The sequence below is a fragment of the Electrona antarctica genome (genome assembly GCF_951216825.1).
Source record: "Electrona antarctica genome assembly, chromosome: 9".
Classification (NCBI taxonomy): domain Eukaryota; kingdom Metazoa; phylum Chordata; class Actinopteri; order Myctophiformes; family Myctophidae; genus Electrona; species Electrona antarctica.
Genome location: NC_136790.1, coordinates 17043289 through 17062434, shown reverse-complemented (window position 1 = coordinate 17062434; position 19146 = coordinate 17043289). Strand labels below are relative to the sequence as shown.

The 19146-nt window shown below is 42.8% G+C and overlaps 1 protein-coding gene across 1 annotated transcript in view; it reads right to left on the bottom strand.

The window, feature by feature from the left end:
* rhobtb3 (Rho related BTB domain containing 3) overlaps positions 1-19146 on the bottom strand; it is a gene marked incomplete at both ends in the record, with an annotated part of 60184 nt that overhangs the window by 1960 nt on the left and 39078 nt on the right. The window contains 4 exons of the mRNA XM_079510592.1: positions 2323-2419; positions 7238-7404; positions 16691-16860; positions 18203-18312. Coding sequence (XP_079366718.1) covers positions 2323-2419; positions 7238-7404; positions 16691-16860; positions 18203-18312 — 544 coding nt within the window. The remainder of the gene's footprint in view (positions 1-2322; positions 2420-7237; positions 7405-16690; positions 16861-18202; positions 18313-19146) is intronic.

Here is a 19146-nt window from a genome sequence, read left to right as displayed (position 1 = left end):
GCCAATACAAACTAATAGGCGAGTGCGTTCCCAGTGCGCATTTCCTAACGATTCATGATTTAGAAGACATTTTGTAGAATCTGGTCTCAGGTCTAAATGGGTTAATAGTTAATACTGTCTTATGCAGTGGAGTGTTGAGGTGTACAGCAAAAGGGCCAATCACTGCGAGCACGATAACGATGACCATAAATATGTCGTTTAAAATAAAATCTCACACGAATGGCAGGCAGCGTCCCAAACCACGACTATAATAACGACACCAATAGCTGTGGGCGATATCGTTTGGGTCAATTTCAGTGTGATTTTATGAAGGATTATAAACCTTGATGGCCATTCAAAATCCATCAGAAGGACATCTGGAAGGCTGCCGCTCCACTTGTGGAAAGTAACTAATTTCATTTATTAAAGTACTGTACGTAGGAACAATTTTGTGGTACTTTTACTTTACTTGAATATTAACAAATTTCTATACTTTTTACTTCTACGCCACTATAGATAGATAGATAGAGTTTTTATTAAAGTGTCCTACATCATAAGATGCCCAGCCCGCACGGGCTTACAAGACACTTACAACATTTTACATACACAATGATACCATAAACAAAATACATAGACTTATACTTTATGAATACATCGTTCTCCAACGTAACTGCCATGCCTTCTCTATGAATTTTCCTAAAACAAAAACTTCATTGCTGACCAACCAATTTAACATGAAACATTCAGACATCCAAAACAAATCTGGGTTCTTATCCTGATTTTTTTTTTTTTTAATTCTTAAATCATGGTATAGTGGACAGTGGAAAACAAAATGAAACTCATCCTCTACAACTCCCAGGTCACAAAGAACACACAGTCGCTGCTCCTCACTACAACCACAACTCTGAGGCAAATATTGTACTTTTACTGATCTACAATTATTTGAAAACTTTAGTTAATAGTAGATTTGAATTATTATTACTATTATTATTAAACGTACATTAACCACTTCAGCCCTATTTAAATGTACCTATTTGAAAATAATAAGTTTGATTATGAATTGTTGACGCTAACTGGTATTGCCACACTTAATTAGCCCATTTAGACCTGAGGACGATTCTACAAATGTATTCTATCCGTTTTCAGAAAATCCCATGTTTCTATATCAGATCTACAAGCTCATAGCGCGGCACTCGGTGCCGCGCTATGAGCTTGTAGATCTGATATTTTTCAATAGCTGAAGTATAACATAATGACTTAAAACACCAAAAGGGGTTCCCGCCCCAAAATGGGTTAATAATCAGTGAGAGTATTCTTCATAATACATCACGTCTGTCTTAGTCTATGATGACGGAAACACAGTGCAAAACACAGCAGGGTCCCAACAGGGTGTCTGACTGTCTGAGTCAGGAACTCGTATTGCAGCATTTAGAAACACAGTGCAAAACACAGCAGGGTCCCAACAGGGTGTCTGACTGTCTGAGTCAGGAACTCGTATTGCAGCATTTAGAAACACAGTGCAAAACACAGCAGGGTCCCAACAGGGTGTCTGACTGTCTGAGTCAGGAACTCGTATTGCAGCATTTAGAAACACAGTGCAAAACACAGCAGGGTCCCAACAGGGTGTCTGACTGTCTGAGTCAGGAACTCGTATTGCAGCATTTAGAAACACAGTGCAAAACACAGCAGGGTCCCAACAGGGTGTCTGACTGTCTGAGTCAGGACCTCGTATTGCAGCATTTAGAAACACAGTGCAAAACACAGCAGGGTCCCAACAGGGTGTCTGACTGTCTGAGTCAGGAACTCGTATTGCAGCATTTAGAAACACAGTGCAAAACACAGCAGGGTCCCAACAGGGTGTCTCAGGTCCTCGTATTGCAGCATTTAGCAATCGCTTCTCTTATTCTTTCTGTTTATTATGCGTAACACATTCTTTATTCCGTATTTAACCAACTTTTCTCAAATAATTCATAGAATAAAGATGGTAATGAGCGGGCTATCTGTGTGACACCTCATTAGCAGTGAGGTCTGCGTGGCACGCACGCACGCACGCACGCACGCACGCACGCACGCACGCACGCACGCACACACACACACACACACACACACAGAGAGAGAGTCCTAGCTCAGCACTCCCAAACTTCCTAATGATGTGTTTTAAACTGCAGCAGAGCCTGCAGGGTGCAGGCACTCTCACTTAAATACATTTCAAAAGGAAATCTGCAGACTTCCCCATGAATAAAAAAAAAAAGAGCTGAGCAGTTTAAATTGAGCTATTCATGCAGTTAAGTTCAATGCTTATGGGTCATTCAACCTGTTAAAGGATGTTTGAACGGCACTGACCTGAGAGTTCCATGAAGTCCGGTTTGTGACTAAATATCAGGTAGTTGTTGGCAATGAAGTGGAGCAGCCAGACATACAGCTGCTCTGCGTTGTGGCACTGTGAAGAGATTTACACACAGGGCAAAAATACTATCAAACATCGTCAACTGGCAACCCGGCCAGGGGCCACATGCGGCCCCCGCCTTCACTTAACGCGGCCCTCAGAATATTGATATATTATTTATTTCAGCTGGTACAATTCCAAACATGCAAACATGACCCGCTTTAATTACTTCAGTCTATATGTAGCTTAATGACTAGTATTAAAATGTTATTGTCTTTTTTTGTGTCCAATGTATTTGGATTTAGTTTGTAAAGTTAACATAAAGTTAACATAACTATAACTAAATATTACTATCTATACCTAAATGAAATTAAATAAAATTTTACTTTTCAGGATTCCAATTAAAAAATGTCGATAAATAATTCAGGATTTCAATTCAAATATAGCAAAAATAGCTGATCTAGAAGCTCAAAACTGCGACGCAGTGACGCGTTTTGAGCTTGTAGATCGGCCATTTTTGCAAGTAATATGCAATGTGGCAGTAATATGCAATGTAATATGCAATGTGGCCCTCTGGACTCTGGAGTAAGTGTGGAAATGTAGTGGCCCTCTGGACTCTGGAGTAAGTGTGTAAATGTAGTGGCCCTCTGGACTCTGGAGTATGTGTGTAAATGTAGTGGCCCTCTGGACTCTGGAGTAAGTGTGTAAATGTAGTGGCCCTCTGGACTCTGGAGTAAGTGTGTAAATGTAGTGGCCCTCTGGACTCTGGAGTAAGTGTGTAAATGTAGTGGCCCTCTGGACTCTGGAGTAAGTGTGTAAATGTAGTGGCCCTCTGGACTCTGGAGTAAGTGTGTAAATGTAGTGGCCCTCTGGACTCTGGAGTAAGTGTGTAAATGTAGTGGCCCTCTGGACTCTGGAGTAAGTGTAAATGTAGTGGCCCTCTGGACTTTGGAGTAAGTGTGTAAATGTAGTGGCCCTCTGGACTCTGGAGTAAGTGTGTAAATGTAGTGGCCCTCTGGACTCTGGAGTAAGTGTGTAAATGTAGTGGCCCTCTGGACTCTGGAGTAAGTGTGTAAATGTAGTGGCCCTCTGGACTCTGGAGTAAGTGTGTAAATGTAGTGGCCCTCTGGACTCTGGAGTAAGTGTGTAAATGTAGTGGCCCTCTGGACTCTGGAGTAAGTGTGTAAATGTAGTGGCCCTCTGGACTCTGGAGTAAGTGTGTAAATGTAGTGGCCCTCTGGAGTAAGTGTGTAAATGTAGTGGCCCTCTGGAGTAAGTGTGTAAATGTAGTGGCCCTCTGGAGTAAGTGTGTAAATGTAGTGGCCCTCTGGAGTAAGTGTGTAAATGTAGTGGCCCTCTGGAGTAAGTGTGTAAATGTAGTGGCCCTCTGGAGTAAGTGTGTAAATGTAGTGGCCCTCTGGAGTAAGTGTGTAAATGTAGTGGCCCTCTGGAGTAAGTGTGTAAATGTAGTGGCCCTCTGGACTCTGGAGTAAGTGTGTAAATGTAGTGGCCCTCTGGACTCTGGAGTAAGTGTGTAAATGTAGTGGCCCTCTGGACTCTGGAGTAAGTGTGTAAATGTAGTGGCCCTCTGGACTCTGGAGTAAGTGTGTAAATGTAGTGGCCCTCTGGACTCTGGAGTAAGTGTGTAAATGTAGTGGCCCTCTCCATCGTCAAAGTTGCCCACCCCTGAAATATATCACCAGTGGTGGAAAAGGTACTCAAATTCTTCACTTGAGTAAAAGTTCTTCTACAAGTAAAACTCAGAAATTCCAAATTTACTTCACTAAAAGTACAGAAGTATTGGTATGCAAAAATGTTCTTAAAGATACTAAAGTAGTAGTAGAAAGCACTCTTTATGCGGAATGTATCATTTCAAGTTTTCAAATGTATACGAATATTTTGAAAATAGCAGATCTACAAGCTCACAATGTGTCGCGATGCAACACATTGTGAGCTTGTAGATTGGCTATTTTCAAATGGCCGAAATATACAGTATAGGGTGGTGAAGTGGTTTATGTATGTTTTGTAATAATATTTATGTATGTTTTGTAATAATAATCATTTCAAAATCTACAAAGTAACTAGTAACTAAAGTTGTCAAATAATTGTAGTGGAGTAGAAGTACAATATTTGCCTCTGAAATGTAGTGGAGTAGAAGTAAAAGTACAGAAAATTACAAATACCTAAAAATTGTACTTAAGTGCAGTACTTAAGTAAATGTACTTTCCACCACTGTGTAGCATCACTGTCGTCAGTCGTGTGGAAACCTCACATGTCCAAAAGCGTTCCTTTTTATTGATTAAAAAATAAATAGAAAAAAAGGAAAATGGCTTATCTACAAGCTCACATCGTGTCGCATCACAATATGTTGTGAGCTTGTGGATATTCTATTTTCACGGGTTTTGTGCGACACTCTTGTATGCTGATGTTGTGTATTAATTTACGTGCGGAAAAAATTGAAATAGAAATATGGAGATACAAGGTTTCTGCCCGACAGCGACGATAGTGTTCATTTTATTCAGTTCTCTCGACTGTGAGAAAACTGAACAAAGGATTTGACTGTACTCAACGAGCTGTGCGGTTATCGAGAAATAACACACAGAGTCGAGCTAATTAGCCTCCACATTGTGCAGCGTTAATTTCCGATAAGCACTCGTTGATGATCCTTACTCCATATCTTATCAGCGGGGGAGTAAGTTTACAATAAGTGTTAAACGTATAAGTTATATTCCAATAGTAGTCAATGCTATATTATAGAGCGTTTGTTCAGGGCTTTGGTGAACCGAAAATACAGTACATCAAGTCAGGATGCCAATTTGATCCAATGAGAGGAGATAACTCAAACATGATACTGGATCAACAAGTGAAATTGGAAGTGATGAATCATAAACATTTGCAGACGAAATTGGAACAGGAACACAATACAAAATTGAAGCTATAAATGATCCTTGGACTCAATTTTCAGGCAGTATCGCTGTACGTACTCTTGCCAGTATCACAATCACTTTAACCACACTTTATACATTGACTATCCTGATATCGGATAAAATTGGTGTCTTCCCAAACTGAAAATGTATTTTCTGTTTTGCTAAAGGGCTGGAGAGATGGACAAACACACTGAACAAACACTCTAGCAAACGATTACTACAGGAATAAGGGCCGGCCACTGGCATAAGCAGTCTATGTGGTTGCTTATTTAGGGCCACAACCACTATGCCCACCCGCCCCCATCCCTCATTATCAATTTCATGCAATTTAGCGCAAAGCTGATGTTGTTTCTCTGCCAAGTCCAATAACGCCAGATGTTGATAACCAGGCATTATGTATGTATAGTATATGCCTTATTTTATGTATGCCTAAGGCCTCACTCACACCTTTCGATCTAGCATACAACATTGATGCATACGTAAGCAAGATGTAAGTGGCATGGCCGCCCCAATGCATTTCCAATGGAAGTCACATGGTTTGTAGTCCACATTTTGGTCTACAAGCTGTTGTATGGCTTTCGGCTGTGTTTCGACTGCCCCCCTCCCCCTCATACAACACAAATGTTGTGTCAAACCATGTGACTCCCATTGGAAACTCCCATTGCGAGCTTGCATCAGCTATACATCTCATACAACAAGCATACATCAATCTGTTGCGACCGTGTGAGTCGCCCCTTAGGCAGTAGTGGCAGCGGTGGCCGAACGGATAGCGGCGCGGTCTTGATACCGGAAGGTTCCCAGTTCGAATCAGCCGTCCGACACGTTAAAATTACCACCGCTGAAGTGCCCTTGAACAAGGCATTGAACCACTACGATGAAATGTGTTCTATGAGCAGGGCCTGGCTGGAAACAAGTTCTTGAGCTTAGCCCAGATACCCTGGGTAAATATAGATTTCATTTCATTTCATTTCATTTCATTATGTACAGTATGCATTATGTAATGTAGGTTAAAGTATGTTTAACCTTGCTAAAGGTGGCGGAAATCCATGCAGATGTTGAGCCTTCAGCGTCTTCTACCAGCCGCCATACCTCCAGTGCCTTTAATGTATAATCCATAGTATGGACTGAAGAAGTACAATTCTTTCATGAGGTACAAATACTGGAGTACTTCCTTTACTTAAAAATACTAGTATTAAAAAAGTACATTGTATTTTTGAGTGGTGTAAACCAGTCCTACAACTGGCTTTGTTAGTGCAGAAAAAATGAGCATGGTTGCTATGTTCACCCTGTTCACCCGGGTGTGTAAACCACTCCTACAACTAGCTTTGTTAGTCTGTGCAGAAAAAATGAGCATGGTTGCTATGTTCACCCTGTTCACCCGGGTGTGATTTCATTACGTCAGACATGATTTCATTACGTCAGACAGGCTATATAATACCTTACACCACTCAGTTCACACGGGTGTGATTTTTTTAATATCAACACATTTCTGTATTGTTTTCACAATGCGTTTACAGAACCTCAGAACAGAACTACACAAAGCCTATAAAACCCCCTACTCCTAGGTGAAGTAACCTGCAGGAACCTGTCATAGTCACGGAAATTGTTCCAGCTAATTCAGAAACCTAGCTGTGACCATTCCCACCTCAAAAGATCACACTTCTTCAGAAAGCTTGGCCCTTCTTTCTTCCTGTGACATCTATCTCCTGTTCACAGTCAGAGATGGTGATTTCCAATGTGTCTGCTCTAACACCTTCCTGGCACCAGCCAGATGGAACTAGCTCAAGCAGGGTTGAGGAGATAACTACAGGCAATTACTGTAAATTGGGCATCACCCTGTAGATTTTCTGAAGGAACATGAATCAGGCATTATCTCCCTCTCTCTCTCGCTCATCATGCACTCGCTCGCTCTCACTCACTCACTGGCGCTCCCGTTCTTACTGACCTTAGCTCTGCGAAGCAGCCGGACCACACTGATGGCGGTGGACGCCAGCTCTCTACTGGGCATGCTCTGGAGGTACGCGCACACGCACACCTCGCACAGGTGCTGCAGGCGTTTCACCTGGTACATCTCGGCACAGACCAACACTGCCATCGCCTGGAGCACACTGGCTAGACACACACACACACACACAAACACACATGTATACAGTGGTGGAAAAAGTACTCGCGTTCTTTGCTTAAGTAAAAGTATCGATACTGCAATGTAGTAAAAGTAAAAGAAAAATGCATTTCCCCCCAATGCATTTCCAATGGAAGTCACATGGTTTGATACAACATTTTGGACTACAAGCTGTTGTATGGCTTTTGGCTGTGTTTCGACTGCCCCCCTCCCCCTCATACAACACAAATGTGTCAAACCATGTGACTCCCATTGGAAATGCATTGCGAGCTTGCATCAGCTATACATCTCGTACAACAAGCATACATCCATCTGTTGTGCACATGTGAGTCGCCCCGAATTCCAAAATGTACTTGAGTAAAAGTACAAAAATATTGTCTTCAAAATGTACTTAAAGTGCCAAAAGTAAGAGCACTCATTGTGCAGAATGCCCCATTTGTTGCCCCAAGTTTTCAAATGTATAAAAACTTTTGAAAATAGCTGATCTACAAGCTCACATTGTGTCTCGAGTCTCTCGACTCAGTCGACGGCTATTAGGCTATTCGGAGTAAAAGTACAATGTATTAGAAGTAAAAGTATTGGAAATTGGAAATACTCCAGTAAAGTACAAATACAAATAAAGTTGTACTTAAAGGGATAGTTCAGATTTTTTTAACTTAAGTTGTATGAAATACTTGTCATTAATATAGTGGTTGCAACTGTATTAATTGATTGCCCGAGTCCTGTGGTGGGAGTTCTGCTCTGGTTTTGGTGAAATATCAAGTAGTTCCAGTCATTTTGGAACTACACGCAGTAAAAGTAAATGAATCCACAAAACTAACGTCATTTGTATTGTTGACCTATTTCTAAAATATTAGTGCAACTTCCGTTCTTTTTTTACCCCTCTATCACACAGAACTATGTTTTTTGTGTCCATATCACTACGCCCAAAAAATAGTTCCATGTGATAGAGGGGTCAAAGTTGAACGAAAGTCGCGCTAATATTTTAGAAATAGGTCAACAATACAAATTACGTTCGTTTTGTGGATTCATTTACTTTTACTGCGTGGCCCCAGTGCCCCCCACAAATTGACCGGAACTACTTAATATTGACCAAAACCAGAGCAGAACTCCCACCATGGGACTCGGGCAATCAATTAATACAGTTGCAACCACTATATTAATGACAAGTATTTCATACAACTTAAGTTCAAAAAATCTGAACTATCCCTTTAAGTAAATGGACTTAGTCACTTCCCACACTGCACACATAGATACTGTAGATGTGTGCAGTAGATAGATGTCACCCCCCCCCCCCACCTGTAAGGGTCCATTTAGTTTAGAACTATCAATTATTTATACTTGAACGACCACCCACACTGTAAGAGCTTAGGGACTTATCACATGCACATTTAAGTCTGTGATGCTAAACTATACATTACATGCACACTTTGCTTAAGCCATTGGGGACCGTGCACAAGCTGGCCATTTGTGTCGTCTACTGTCACACAGCCAAACAAACAATGAATTATTAACCACTTTCAACCTGGTATCCCTATCATTATAGGCAACGATTTCGGAACATTTCATAGCAAAGAGCATATGATGTGTGGTGGTGTTGTTGTGGTGAGCTTGTAGATCAGCCATTTTAGAAGATATTTGAATGGGGTTTAAGTTGTTAAACAGTCACCTTAAAGGACCACTTCACCACTTTTCAACCTATCTTCATATAATAGGTCCTCACTAATAATCATGAAAAAATGGCGCAATTTTTTTCTACTCAGTCTGTGTCTCATAGGAGGGCTGTGGGCAGTTCAGAAACCGTCTTCCAGTGACATCATCGATGGGGAATACAAGTTAATAGAAACTGCAGGCTTTCTAGTCCTGAAAAGTTGCAATGCGAAAATGGAAGCCATCGTTCTCACGATAATGAAAATCTAAACATTTTTGTAAAACAATCTTGTTTAAAAAAACAAATCTGCCTAATGACGATGTCACTGGAAGACGGTTTCTAAACTGCCCACAGCCCTCCTATGAGACACAGACTGAGTAGAAAGAAATCGTGCCATTTTATCATGATTATTAATGAAGACCTATTATATGAAGATAGGTTGAAAAGTGGTGAAGTGGTCCTTTAATAGACACCTACCCACAATGCCTTTCAGCCATATCAGTTCTATCACATTATAATGTAGACTCCAGTCCAGTTACAGTACCACAGTTTAGCACATTCCCCATCAGCTGTCAGTCACAATGCATACTCTGAATAACACTGCAGGACACTGACAGTGTCCATGCTGTCACTCAGTTATATCATACGACGGGGTGGTGGAGAAGATGAAGGTGCCTAAACCGAGAAAGCTGTCAGAAACCTTCCCCCAAACATCTGGGACAACACGTCCCAGACTCTTCTCCCTTCTGGCTCCAATACTAACTCCCCGTTGCAATTAGAACTGTGCAGACTGAGTCACTCCCAATCTTAATCTGAAGCAGACTTCACTTTAGCCCGTAGCACACTTGCCCAAGGCTTGACGACCTTGCAGGCTTATGCAAAGGATAAAATGTAGTTTTTAGAGTTTTATTAGGATCCCTGGATCCTAATAAAACTAGGATAGCTGGTGCATAGCAGCAGCTAATCTTCCTGGGGTCCACACAGAACATAAAAACATGACATTCGACATGAATGACATTACAGGACAATGATATATAAATAAAATAAAATATATTTGATCAACAATTTCCTCATCCACCTTCTGATTCCCCATTTTCTTGGAAGAGAAAAAAACCCAAAAAGCATATCATCATATCTGCCTCAGTTACATATTAGCCTTCCATTCTCCTGGGGTAGAAAACAAAAGTAGAAAAAAAAAAGAAAATATTATCCTAATCATAATCATGACTGCTGTGTGTGTGTGTGTGTGTGTGTGTGTGTGTGTGTGTGTGTGTGTGTGTGTGTGTGTGTGTGTGTGTGTGTGTGTGTGTGTGTGTGTGTGTGTGTGTGTGTGTGTGTGTGTGTGTGTGTGTGTGTGTGTGTGTGTGTGTGTGTGTGTGTGTGTGCGCGTGTGTACGTGTGTGTGTGTGTGCGCGTGTGTACGTGTATGCGCACGCTCGAGCGCCCTACAGTCTTTGGGTTTCAAGATGCCTCTTCAATATTGTCTCTTGAAACTTGATTTAGTTTTTTCTTTTGTGATCATAGCTGGCAGTTTGTTCCACTCAGCCATGGCTCTATACAGTACTGTGTGCTGCATACAGTCATGTAAGCATGTCATGTAAACAGATCGTTAAGGTTTAGCAGGAGGGGTTAATGGTATTACATCTTCCCCGTGTGAACAACCAATAGACCGAGACAGGTCTTTGTGCCTCTGGCTATGAAGATGTATGTTTTGTACGAAGGCCGTTCGGCTAGCCGCTAGTTCAATAGACTACATGCTCTGAAAACAACACTTCAGTATGCGGTGCTGCAGCCATTGATGTATTGATGGTGTTGCATTGAATGTGATGTCTTTCTAAATGCTGCTGCTGTCACTATAGTACTTGTTTTTCTTCTTTTTCCCTGTAATCTGTATCTTACTGCTGTGCTGCTGTCTCTGGAGACTGAATTTCCCTCACGCCGGGATCAGTAAATGATCTTGTCTTTATACATGCAGCTCAGATATGACATGAAGCCTGCACCCTGATCTCAGTGAAGATCACAGATCAAAGGTGCGCTCGCTTAGCCTGGCGGGGCCAGACTCATAGCGAGGATTCACTGGCGCGTATTATCGCTGCTGTAGGGTGGAAACCTCATATATGTCCAAAACTGTGGGGGGGGGGGGACCTGTGTTCCATTGGATAGTTATATAATATTTAGTCACAAAGCTAGTTTCAATGGTCAAATATTTACAAAACCTACAGACATACTTAACCACTTTCACTCAGCAAAAATAGCAGATCTACAAGCTTGTAGACTGTAGAGCGTACATAGATTGGTTATTTTTGTTATAGTTTTGTGTGATATCGTATGATGAAGTAATAGGGCATTCATTTTACCCAAAACAAACACACATAAAAAGTTGAAGTATGGATATACAATGTTTCCGCCCATCAGAGGCGATATTTACCGTCTCTATTTGCACCGATAGCAGCTCCTCCTTCCACTTGCTATCAGTGGCTATGGCTGCTCGTGCTGGAATATCCTTGCGTGACCTTGAGATTCCAAGCCCTTATGTAACAGTGCAGCTGCGGCAGAGACTCTGGAGTTTGTTTACTGCCTTTATTTTCCTGGTCTTTTAGAAGCCAGGAATGGAGCTCTACTACATTTCTGAACACAAGCAATATTGTGCAACCAACCCACGTCCCACGTGCAGCACATATAAACAGAACTCTCTCTGACCCTTTCAGAGGAAAATAGGCTGTTTGTTGAAATCATTTCAGCCAGACAGAAGCCATAAATATGATTACTTGAAGCCAAGAATGGGTGGATATGAAGTTATTATCTTTCAAACACGAGTCTACTTTCCCATGTTCGTATTATACAAGAGCAGCAGGCAATGTCGTGAGTCATATTTTTTTTAAATGAGAGTTACCTTATATAATGTATTGTAACTATTGTTATAACGACCTAGAGGACGGAGCATTCAATTTTGTATGAGTCATGCTGTTCTAGTGTATTGTAATTGTAACACTGACAATTTCTTCCTCTTAGCGCATGTGCGCGCTCGCGCACACACACGCACACCCGCGCACACGCACACATGCACGCTGGTGACAAAGAAAGGAGTGCTCTGCCAAATGTTTGTACACAAGACTGATGAATGCCTCGCCATTAAACAACAAACTAAATTAAGGTTCAACATTAAACATAATTCAAATGATTACCCTCCACATAGGGCAGTATTCAAATTAATTAACCTTGACTGGAATTCATTATTTAGCATGATGAAGTTTGATGGACTTTTAAAGTAATTTCCCCCTCTGGCAACACTAAATACCGATGAAGCAGTAATGAAATGAGTCACTACTACAGCCCAATTTATACTCCCTGGTACGACGGTGTGACTTGGCAAACGGAACAGATCTACAAGCTAACAACATGTCCGCATCACGCAATGGAGCATAAATTAAACATTTAGTCGGACTGAATTAGTATTCGGTGCTGTTCCCTGTGTGCCTCCTGGGACTGGCGTTGGCAGTGTGTCTCAATCACACAGATGGTTTGTTGGACTCCTCATCTAGCTGGTGTATGTTTTTTGTTTGTTTTTTGAGTGGTGCAACCACTCCAAGGAACAGCAATGTCCGTGTTAACCGTGTGTTAATGTGTGTGACTATGAGTACCAGTAGGGGCAAAAGTGGCGCTGTTGTGCCAGAAACAGAGAGAGAGAGATAGTGCTGCACTGTTGCCTGCTAATGAGAGAGAGAGAGAGGGGGGAGGGGGGGAGAGTTGCACCACTCAGTTCACACGGGTGTGATTTTTTACTTTTAGGGGTGTTCAGCCAGGACGACGGTATTCTCTTCTCTCTAGTGTTTGACTGCTGATTTGGGGCTCATTTGTAAGGCCTGCAAACAGGGTGATGGAATGCCTGGCGAGGAACTGTCACAGCGAAAAGGCAACTGTGTGGATGGTGTGATCAAATTCATGGCTGCCGAGGAGAGCTTTTATCTGGGGGACACAAAGGCACCAAAACAGAGCAGGAAAAACAGCAAAACACCCTTTGACGGTTCAAAGAATGGCTGGATGAGGATGAGGTCTGGCAATCTGAGCGGGACTTTGACTCGTTGTCTTTATCTCTCTCTCTCTCTCTCTCTCTCTCGTCCTTGTAATAACCTGATTTTGTGGCGTGGTGTGTGGCTACTTTGATCATCTCTCAGTCCCAGCGGTATGGTTTGCTGGGACAGGTCCTCGATAACAATAATGTTGCTTTATTTAGAGTAATCAAATCAAAGTGATATTTTTGGGTGTTAAAACAAAAAGGGTTTAGTTAAAATAGTCATTGCTATAGAGCACCGTTTCCCAAACAGTGGGTCGTGAACACATTTGTATGGGTTATTGTGTTTCCTACATTTAGTCTTTAGTATTTTCGGGATTTTTTTTTTTCATGAATTAAAAACAAATTTAAATGATTTCCGGTTACGTCATCATAACCTCGTCACAATGTCCGCGACAAAACCGGATTTCCATAATAACCATCGTATAACGGCGAATCAAACACATAAATCAAATAGCGGGTTTAGCGTATTATGCGTGGAAAGACAATGGAATAAATGTCGTGGAATGCGGGTTATGCAGTCTCTTTTCTGCCCTGTAAAGCCCTTTGCGCTGCAAAAACAGCAGATCTACAACACTGCGACATGTTGTCTGCTATTTTAGAATTTGAATCCTGAAATATTAAGAGTAACAGTTTTTGGACACCTGCTGTTTCCACTGGACAGCGAGGACTTTCTTACTTACAGCCATTTAGTCCTGAGATCAGATTCTAAAAATGTCTTCTATATCCTGACAGTTTTCTGAAAAAGCTACGTTTCTATGTCAGTCGTTCTTCGATTTTTCAAAAATAGCAGACCTACAAGCTTGTAGCGCGCCACTCGGTGGCGCGCTATGAGCTTGTAGATCTGCTATTTTTCAATAGCTAAAGCATAACATAATGCTAACACCAAAAGGGGTTCCCGCCCCAAAATGGGTTAACTACGGCCTTCCTATTTTGGGCATTTTATTATAAGCACAAACCTTTTATCCCCACCAGGGGGCCTGGAACGGCCGGAGGCGAGTGATTATGATTTCAACCATGTGACTGTCTGTGAACATCTAATCTGAGGCACCATTGGACCGATCGGACATGCCGTGAAACTTTGCATGCACACTCCCAATAGGCGAAGGAAGAACCTTTGCTACTACAAACTTTTTCATTACGTTATAACTGGAATTTGTTCTCTAGATTCCTTGGATCGTAACGCAACTTCCATTTCCACCTGACAAGGTTTGTCAGTAGTGCTACTATACCTACTTGTACCGATTTTATCCAAAACTCACGCAAATCGTTACAAATGAAATAATGAATGAATTTGGTCACGTAATCATGATGTATCTGTCAGCCTTTTAAGATGCCCTTCTGATTGGCTACGATTGGCTTCCAAAGTTTTATCTGTGTGAGGGGCACGTTTTGCACAAATCATGAACGCTGTGTCTGATTCTTTTTTTTCTACTGTTCTTACAAATTCTGTCCGAAACTCACACAAATAGGTACATATTATCTCTGTACTCGTGTGATCAAGTGCATGTTCAATCCCAATTGGCTATGACTGCCTTCCAAACTTTGCAGGCCCATGGGTAGTCAATCTGGCCTGGTGGGGATCTGTGCTCAGAGGAGCGCACTTGTGTTCAAAATGTGTTAACAAGAATTTCAGAAAATTCGTGCCAAAACAAAACGTGCCATGACACATTGTGAGCTTGTATATCAGCAATGTTTTGCTATTCGTGAGCCATTAGGTTTTTATTTTATTTTACAGATTTCTCTGCTTTTTACAGGCTAGACTAGCTAGTATAATATAGGGCTTATAATAATGAATTGCATTTTTATAGCACTTTTCCAAGTGCCCAAACGCTTTACAATGTTTCATTCATTCATTCATTCATTGGGAGCGTCCTCACTTCCCACATTCACACACCAATGGTGGCGAGCTCACACCGACCGACTCATTGGAGGCAATGTATAGGGTTCAGTGTCTTGCCCAAGGACACTTCGACATGTGGACAGGAGGAGCCGGGATTCGAACCGCGGACCCTGGGATCATTGGACGACCTGCTCTACCTCCTGAGCCACAGCCGCGCTTAACCACATCACGAACCCTAGCAACCCATTCTCTGGGCTATGGCTCAGTGGTCCAGGCACCTTGGCTGGTAATCCAGTCTGGCAGTGTGCCGCGGGTTCGACTCCCGATCCCGACAGCCTTTACTGCATGTCTTCCCCCCATCTCTCTCCCCATTTCCTGTCAGCCTACTGTCTGTCCCTCCATAAAATATATAATATAAAGGCGAAAGCCAAAAAAAAAAAAAAGACAAACATTCTGCAAGAATAGGAAGACATTTTCTAAAAGAAACAGTAGATCTACAAGCTCACAACACCCACAACATGCTGTTCGGGAGGGGGGGGGGGGGGGGGGGTCTTTTGATGTGACATACCATCGCATCTGGTGCTTTGCTGCCAGACGGGACACGGGGTGCTGGGTGCGTTCCCGGCAGAGTAATGTTGGTGACTCGATCTTGCCATTTTATCCCCTCTATTGTGCCCTGGTGTCGAAGCCATCAATTCCGTCTGCCAGGGTCTTGTCGAGAGGCCAAGTTTCTGCTCCATAGAGGAGGATTGAGCGAACTTGGGGAAGCAGGGAAATCCAATTACAGCCGAATGGGGCCAGACCAAATCTGACCGAGGGTTATCTTTTTCTTTTCTTTTCGTCGAAGGTGGAAGAGATTTTTTTGTAAACTGGGAAAAATATTTGATGACTATAAGGGACTCGGGTCAACACTGTAGGGTTTAAGTTGTTAAGTCGCTTATAAGCGGCAGCGTACTGTAGGTTTATTCCGTGCATTTTCTTTGGCCTCTGATGATATATTTTATGCTGTATTACTATTTAATACCATACGGGGCCATGTCCACAGAGAACACCTTTTGAGTCGGCAGCACCAGTCTTCCTTTTTATTTCTGTGGTAAAGATGCGCTGGAGCACTCCTCTTCACAGCAGACCATTGCACGTTTTTGGTACCCTTGGATGCTTGAAGCGGGAAACCGCTTTTGGAATGTATCGTCGTGCATTTGATCCTCCAGATTGCATGCGATCATTTTCAACCCGACGATGAATCGTTACTTACAACCATGAAAAGTCCATGTTTACAATTGTTTCAGCTGCGTTATTAGCTCAATATAGCTGTATATTGGGCTAATAACGCAGATGACAGGACGTTTGAGCAGTGAGCACCTTAATGGTCGATAGGTTGGAGCGGCGTGGGCATCACGCTGTGTGCGAGCGTTATGGCCATGATATCTAAAGGCGCTCCTCAGCTCAATAGTAAATGGTGCATTTATATAGCGCCTTTATCCACAGTGCTTTACAATGTGCATTACATTCGCCCATTCACACACACACATTCACACACCGATGGCGGAGGAAACCACGCAAGGCACCATCCTGCTCATCGGGAGCAATACCTCCTGAGCCACTGCCGCCCCAGACTCAATCCGGTCCTAATGGGGGCAGTGATTACAATGTGTATATATACAGTATGATAATTGTGTATAATATGAGTATACTTTGCAGTAAACCCACCAGGGCAGCAGGTGTCAGTGTAGAGGTACTCCAGGAAGGAGAGGAACGTGTCAGAGGACACTCCGTGGATGGGCACCACTCGGCTGCGCGCCTCGGCGTACTTCCCGCTGAACATGGCGGCCATCACGTCACATCGTGCCACCAGCACGGCCCGGTGGGCTGGCAACACGCTCCCTGGGACACACACACCATGCACGCAAAAATGATTTTCACAGCAACAGGTGTGGGAGATAATGTTGCACTTAAATTCTACTGAATTTTGGAAAACTGCATGTATATTTGATCTCTCTCCCTTCTAAAAAAAACATGCTTAACTATTCAATTCTTGAGGATAATCATGTGAACATACTTGACCAATAAACAAATTCTTGTTAATCATGTGAACATACTTGACCAATAAACAAATTCTTGTTATGAAAATCGATCTAATCTAAAAAACTATGAAGCCAAACATCTTTTGATTTGGTGAGTATTACTCTACGAGAGACGGCCGTGACGCAGAGCCATTAATATTCACATGACACTACTGCAAAACCAAATTGCTGCTGGTAAGTGCACAATTTCTTGTGTTAAGTGCCTTTGCAGTTATAGTGACAGCTCTTGCCACAGTCCGCCAATGAGCTCTTAGAAAAACACACTCGCACAAAGTAGAGCCGCTAAACTCAAAGACAAAAGATTATCCTCCTAAGACTGGTTTCATCCTCCTGCAGGAACACAACACCGAGCACCTTAATCTTTAGAATATTGACTGAGAATGACATTTGCTCATGGACTACTGGGATGTACGCTAGTAAATGTTTGACCATCAATAGATTGTATACTTGCTCATTCTATTCACTCCATTGACTGTACATATTTATCCATATTCCCACGTTTGTAGCAGGCTGACACATTATATTTATGTATTTATAGCTCATACATTATGTTAGTCCAGGAGGTGCAGGTGGCCAGGTCGCATTTAAGTCTTATACGTTTGTCTTAGCTGTATATCTCTAGTCTATCTGTATCTACCTGTCTGTCCTGTTACTTAATACTTTTTACTGTGGTGTTGACTAAGACTAAGACTTTTTAGGTCTGTGTCAATAACATTGAAGGAGCTTTTTGTTAAAGTGATCCGTTTGCATACAGGTGATCTCTCCTTTAACGCGTGCGTGCGTGCGTGCGTGCGTGCGTGCGAGCGTGCGTGCGTGCGTGCGTGCGTGCGTATAGGTGTAACAGATGTACTTGCCTTGCACCAATAGGTGTAACAGATGTACTTGCCTTGCACCAATAGGTGTAACAGATGTACTTGCCTTGCACCAATAGGTGTAACAGATGTACTTGCCTTGCACCAATAGGTGTAACAGATGTACTTGCCTTGCACCAATAGGTGTAAAAGATGTACTTGCCTTGCACCAATAGGTGTAACAGATGTACTTGCCTTGCACCAATAGGTGTAACAGATGTACTTGCCTTGCACCAATAGGTGTAACAGATGTACTTGCCTTGCACCAATAGGTGTAACAGATGTACTTGCCTTGCACCATGAAGATGACATCAGAATACAGAGGGGAATTAAAGAGGTTCACTAGAGTCTGGGGGCCAAGCTGAGCTGCTCGTGCACTGGGGGTATCCCTGGTGCCCTGCACACACACACACACACACACACACACACACACACACACACACACACACACACACACACACACACACACACACACACACACACACACACACACACACACCAAGTCAGAAAGATGCCATCATTCACGTTCAGCTGCAGACATGTGTGCATGCATACACAGAGAAAAACACACAACGGTTAATCATTCCACCACTATACCTAAGCTGTCAGATGCTTGCTGGCACGGGCATTCCCATTCATGTGCACTGTAAAAAATCCTCCCCGTTTAATGTATCCTTCCGTAACCCTATAGGGGCGTCACTCCAAACGGAACCCATTCGGTTAACATTTGCACCCTCTCAAAGTTAAGTCCGTCCGTCCGTCCCACCTACAGTAACCCGCCCTCAGGAACACAAGTCTGCCAGTCATGCTTGGTGGTTAGCCAAATCCTCTGTATAGCCGGCCGCGTTGCCAAGAGGGCCACCACCGCTGCACTGGCAGCCTGACGCTGAAAACAGACTGCAACAAGCCGAGGGGCTGTTCAAAGGCTTTGGCGTGACCAACCCATCTATTCTCAGCCATAATGCATTCAAAGAAACCGTTATGCAAAGTATGCTGCAGGAGAACGCGTGCATATGAAATGAGGGGAGGGGGAGGGGTGTGGTGGAGGTCTACAGTGTTTGTTCACAACACGTTTGGAGTTCAATTAACAATCATTATCTGACGTGTGTGTGTGTGTGTGCGTGCGTGCGTGCGTGTGCGCGTGCGTGCGTGTGCGTGATGCACAAGTCTGTGTGCGCACACGTGGCATGGTATGTAACGTGGTTGCCTCACAGCCCACAGACCAACCGTG